The 6,226-nt window shown below is 39.2% G+C and overlaps 1 protein-coding gene across 5 annotated transcripts in view; it reads right to left on the bottom strand.

Moving 5' to 3' along the window:
* Positions 1 to 6,226, bottom strand: part of FAM13A (family with sequence similarity 13 member A) — a 390,503-nt gene that overhangs the window by 168,844 nt on the left and 215,433 nt on the right. For all 5 annotated transcript variants that reach the window (XM_017545084.2, XM_017545082.2, XM_017545085.2 and 2 more), the window contains one exon: positions 1,318 to 1,401. In XM_017545084.2, coding sequence (XP_017400573.1) covers positions 1,318 to 1,401 — 84 coding nt within the window. The remainder of the gene's footprint in view (positions 1 to 1,317; positions 1,402 to 6,226) is intronic.

Here is a 6,226-nt window from a genome sequence, read left to right as displayed (position 1 = left end):
CTCCCCTCCCCTCCCATCTCATCTCCTCCCCTCTCCTCTCTTTGCCCTCTTCTCTCCTCCTCTCCCCTCCCGTCCCTTCCCCTTCTCATCTCCTACTCCTCACTCTTGTTGCCCAGGTTGGAGTGCAAAGGCATGGTCTTGGCTCACTGCAACCTCTGCCTTCTGGGTTCAAGCAATTCTTCTGCCTCAGCCTCTCAAGTAGCTGGGATTACTGGTGCATGCTACCCAAGCCCGGCTAATTTTTTTGTATTTTTAGTAGAGATGGGGTCTCACCATGTTGACCAGGCTGGTCCTTTTTCTTTTTGAATAGTGAACTTTTTGGCATTTTACTTTTTATATATTTCTTTTAAAAATTTTTTTATTTTACGTTTGGGGGTACATGTGAAGGCTACATAGGTAAACTCGTGTCGTGGGGGTTTGTTGTACATATTATTACATCACCCAGTTATTAAGCCCAGTACTCAACAGGTATCTTTTCTGCTCCTCTCCCTCCTCTCACCCTCCACACTCAAGTAAACCCTAGTGTCTGCTGTTTCCTACTTTGTGTTCAGAAGTTCTTATCATTTAGCTCCCACTTATAAGCGAGAACGTGGCATTTGGGTTTCTGTTCCTGCATTAGTTTGCTAAGCATGATAGCCTCCAGTTCCATCCATGTTCCTGCAAAAGGCATGGTATCATAGAAACAATGTTACTAAGCAGAAGTAAAACTATCTAATAAAAATTAGCACTGTCTGTTAAATAATAAGTGTGTCCTAAGAATTTTTGGCGGAATACAACCACGGATTAAATGTACTACACAAAAAGTACTTTTAGATCACCAGATCCTCTCCCAACACTCCCCTATGCCTACTTCCCAGAAAAAGCAAAGAAACAAATAAAAAACTAAAACTGCTGAAGGAAATGCAAGCAACAGGGCATGGAAATCGTAGAGCATAAAGAACCATGCTGACCGGGTGTGGTGGCTCATGCCTGTTAATCCCAGCACTTTGGGAAGCCAAGGCAGGTAGATCACCTGAGGTCAGGAGTTTGAGACCAGCCTGGTCATCATGGCAAAACCCTGTCTCCACTAAACATACAAAAAATTAGCTGGGCATGGCAGTACGTGCCTGTAGTCCCGGCTACTCCAGAGGCTGAGCCAGGAGAACCGCCTAAACCTGGGAGGCGGAGGTTGCAGTGAGCCAAGATTGCGCCACTGCACTTCAGCTTGGACGAAAAAGCAAGACTCTGTCTCAGAACGAACAAACAAACAACAACAACAAAAACCAAGAACAATGCTAAAGATTTCACATGATCACCTAAAGAGCAAACATAGTTTACCTTGGTTTTTGGAGGTGGTTTTGGCGTGTCTCTTTCTAAGCCTCCTGTTAAAAGGATGGGCAGGGAGTTCTTACAACTGGCCTCCTATAAAAGAAGTATAAAGGAAACATTAGGGATTAAAAAACATTTACCCTAACCAAAAATTACAAGGAAGTGAAAAGAAATTTTTAAGAGAGCACATTTCTGGATTGAATTGTTCACATTAGAAGCTGGTGAAATTGGAGTAAGGGGTCAAAACTTTTCCTCTCACTTGTCGTATACAACAGTAAAGTAAGATCAGATGGTGATGGAGGAGGTGGGAGATATACAGTATATATATTCAGAGGTGATCTTTAAAAATCTTATCTGCACTATTATATCATTTTATCACATACATATCCACGCTAGACAGCTAGCTCTTGTTTTGAGAAGTGAATAGTTAAATCTCCAAAATCTCAACCAACAAACTTAAAGTTGCCAATGTTCCCCACATTTTACAGATGGGTTCTGACTCTTTACATACTCGATCTTAAACAAATTCCTTCAGATAATCTAGCAAACAACTATTAAATAGTGATAGTTTTGTATTAATACCCTGTGGAAGAATATACGCATATCAGTTTCCAGAATTATTAAACCTCTAAGTCCTTGGTTCACGCCAAAACATTTGCCAAAATAATGGCAGCAATTACAAGGCTGCAGCTGAGGCAGATCTGTATAGATTTATTAGTTTGTATTCCTACATGATAAACAGAAATGACAGTAATCTTGTTAGTTTTGTTGTTTCAATAATGCAGAGCCCCACTTCCAAATAGCCATTAACTTGGATAAGCTTTCCATAGATGATTCCATCTCCAAATTAAGATAGGAAAAGAATGCATAAAAGGAAAATTATAGACAAAAAGAAGGCTAAGGAGAAAGTCAGATTTTTTAGCTTCTTCCATAATTCTCTGTATCCCATTTCTTTCCCAATACTCCTGCTATTCAGTAATCTAAATCATATATTTTTTTAAAGTTTAGTCTATGGCTAATTCATCATAATCTTTTAAACATAATTTTAGTCTACATACTTTACAATATTATTAAAATTTGCTGGAATTCTATTCACTTATTTCTAAAGGGAACAATATATTATTAGGATAAAATATCCCTAAAGAAAGTAACGACACCACTTATTATGAATAAAGATTGAATCTTATGACGTATCAGGCACTGCTAAAGCCTCTGCATTTATAATGCCATTTTTACCCCCAATAGTCCTATGAGCTAGGAACTATCATCATCATCTCCCCTTTAAGGCTAACACAACACAGCCTTACAGAAATTCAGTTAACTTGCCCAAGGTCACACAGGACTCAAAGTTTGTTCTGTATAACTTTAGGGCCTGAGCTCTTACAGCTGTTATATGTTATTCATCTCCAATACACTATACTTGGCATCTTAAACCACTAAGTTGTGGAACCACCGCATTTTAAAGCCAAAAGAGTTTTTTAAAGGTCAACTAGTCTGCCTCCCTGATTTTACAGATGAGGGACTTGGATCCCGAGGTGATGTGTCCAAGATCACATAGACAGTGGTGAAGCTGAGACTCATGCTTGGATGACAAAGCAGTACACAGCACCTGTTCTCAGGTTTGTGCTAGGGACAAACATTCCCAGACACGTAGGGGATTGGAAGCTTCTTCTAAGCTGGGGAGTAGCTGCAGGTACTGCCAACACTCTCAGCTGCCTGTGGCCTCACGTAGCCCTATGTAAGTACCAAAGGGTACATTTCTGAGATCCCTAAATAAGTGTGCATTCTGGTCCTACCCTTTCCCACCAGTTACAACACCTGCTGGTGGTAAGCTGCTTTCTGGAAATAGTGAATGAACCCATTCCCGCTTCTGACTCACTGTGAGAGGGATAAACTATATCCAGCATGACATTTAGGAGAGCCAAATGCATAATCTATTGCATAACTTGGCTATGCTTGAATAACACAATTATGCTTTATCCTTGTACCCGTTTTTTAAACTACTGGTATATAAATGCTAGAATATGATGAAAAGAAACAAGGCTGGCTGTTAAGGGAAATTAATAGAAACATCTGATTTTTATCTATGACTGAGTGTTTATGAATGCCTATAATTCTTTCTTCCTTATGCATAAAAGAGAAGTGACAGTATTTCTTTATTCTATTTTCTGCCCCTGTCTCTGTGAATTAAAACTTGATGGAATTATATTCATTTATTTCAAAAGGCACAATGTTGACAGTCAACTTTTCCCTATAAGACTCTGGAAACATTTTTTCTAAACTTCTATTTGCAAATGTCACCTACATGAATTATATTTACTTTTTGTTTTATGACTTTAAACTCAGACAACACAGACAAGGTAAACTTTAGCAGTCTGAGAATGAACTGGCAGTTAAGATATCCAGCTCAAGGAAGAAGCAGTATTTACTGATGAAAAGACAAGCCAGCACCTGTTCAGAGTTGCATACCCAGTACCCCATCAGAATGGTACTGAAACAGCAGCCCCCACCCTTGCAGCAAGCATGAGCGAAGGGGCTGCAGAGCCAGAGGACACAGGTAACACCTTCCTGCAAGCTCCGTGGTACTTAGATTTCTGGGAAGAAGTTAAATAATTCAACTAGTAGCCTAAGCAAATAATGTAATGACTTAATGTATTCTTTTAAAACATATATTATGCAGTTAAGTATGAAGTATTAAGATAAAACATTTTACAAACCTTTATAAAGCCATTTATACTTGTACATATGTATCTAAGAAAGCTGAAAATTTATGTCCACATAAACATATACACAAATGCAATAGTGGCATTATTCATAATAGCCTAAAAGTGGTGACAATCCAAATGCCCATCAACTGATGAATGGATAAACAAGACATGGTATTGTCACATAATAGGATATTATTCAGCTATAAAAAGGAATAAAGTACTGACACCTGCTACAACATGAACTTTGAAAACATGCTAAGTGAAAGAATCAGACAAAAAGGACATATATTGTGTGATTCCACTTATATAAAATGTCCAGAATAGGTAAATACTTACTGACAGAAAGATTGGTTATTGCCAGGGGCTGGGAGGAGTGGGGAATGTGGAGTGACTGCTAATTGGTCTGAAGTACATGAGGTTTCTTTCTTTTTTGAGATGGAGACTTGCTCTGTTGCCAGGCTGGAGTGCAGTGGTGTGATCTTGGCTCACTGCAATCTCTGCCTCCCAGGTTCGAGTGATTCTCTTGCCTCAGCTTCCCGAGTAGCTGGGACTACAGGCGTGCGCCACCATGCCCAGCTAATTTTTGTATTTTTCGTAGAAACGGGATTTCATCATGTTGGCCAGGATGGTCTTGACCTTTTGACCTCATGATCCACCTGCCTTGTTGTCCCCAAGTGTTGGGAATTACAGGTGCGAGCCAGTGTACCCGGCCGAGGTTTCTTTTAAGGGTGATAAAAATATTCTGGAATTAGGTAATGGTGATGGTTGTACAATTTTGTGAACACTTTAAAACCATAGATTATATACTTTATAAGGATGAATTTCAATGCTTTGTGAATTCTAAATTTTTTACAAAGCCATGTAAAGTTCGCACATTCTCAAGGCACAAGGAAGAGACCTTGGGTTTGTGTTCAAACTTTTACTTTAGAATAACTTTTTGGAAAAAGTGAGTTTCTGAGTGTTAACTTGTAAGTAGGCATGAATATGTATTCAATGAATATCAGTTGAATCTTACTACTAGTTGGAATGGGTGGTATTCCAATGCTGGGCACTGGAGAATGAAGGGCCAAACTGGACATTAATAGATCATATAGGGTCTATTTGTATTTATTGTAAACATTTGGTCTACTTACATGAGACTTTTGGCTGAGCTGATTGCTCACTTTAATGACCTTTGCACAACACCTACTTGCTTAAACCAGCTGTGACATGGTATCATGAGAACACCAATTAAAAATACAATAAGGAAGGAAAAAAAATACCTTGTTTATCATGGTCTCTTTTGCATTACTATTCAATTACTAATGGCATTTAAAAACAGAAAAGTACTCACTGCCCCCTCAGCCTTGCACACTACTCCCCTCACAGCTCTTTTAAGGCTTGCTCCCTTGTTTCATTCAGGTCTTTGCTCAATTTCACTGGAGCAGATTCTCTTCCGAGGACGGCGCCTGGGAAGGGCTCTCTAATCACCACCTCTCTCCTCTTCCACTTGCTCTCTAACTCCATACCCTATGTTTCTCCATAGCCCTTAGAAATATCTGACTTTAAATTACACTTATGTTTTTAATTCTTTATTGTCCATCTCACCCTACTCTATGAGAAGACTTGGTCAGTCTTGTTCATAAATATATTATATCCACAGAGCCTACAACTAGGTTGGGCACATAGTAGGAGCTCAATTGTTATGTGACTGAGTAAACTGAATGGATAAAATCCCCTTCACAACACCTGGGCATTACTCCAGCTTTTAGTTCCTTCTTAATTCCCTTCTTAAATTCCCTTTATGATCCTTCATTCTCTTGCTAATACCCTTCATTTCTTTCCTCCAGTCTCCAATAATTGTATTCACCTCACAAAAGTACCAAGCTATATGCTTTCTCTGTGCTGGGAATGGTGCAACTCAAAGTGGCTGGAAGAAAATTATAGAATTGGTTGATTGGTTTCACATTAAATTTATGACCACAAACTCTGAATGGGCCATCCCTCATGTACAGCAATTCTGCTATACTTCTTGAGTAGCTTGATTTTCAACTTTCCAAGATGATATTTCTTGTCTTTTCCTCTCTTCTCAAACCCTTTTCTTTCCATTCTTGCTTCATAATCTTGGGAAAAACAGAAACATCGGAGCAGAAGCTACTCATTGCCACACCATCAAATCTACAAGCCTGGCTGAAATCATTCCATCCTCTCTGCCCTCCCTGTTGTTGCAA

This window comes from Cebus imitator, unplaced genomic scaffold (assembly GCF_001604975.1).
Source record: "Cebus imitator isolate Cc_AM_T3 unplaced genomic scaffold, Cebus_imitator-1.0 Scaffold177, whole genome shotgun sequence".
NCBI lineage: Eukaryota > Metazoa > Chordata > Mammalia > Primates > Cebidae > Cebus > Cebus imitator.
This window is presented reverse-complemented; position numbering and strand designations above follow the sequence as displayed.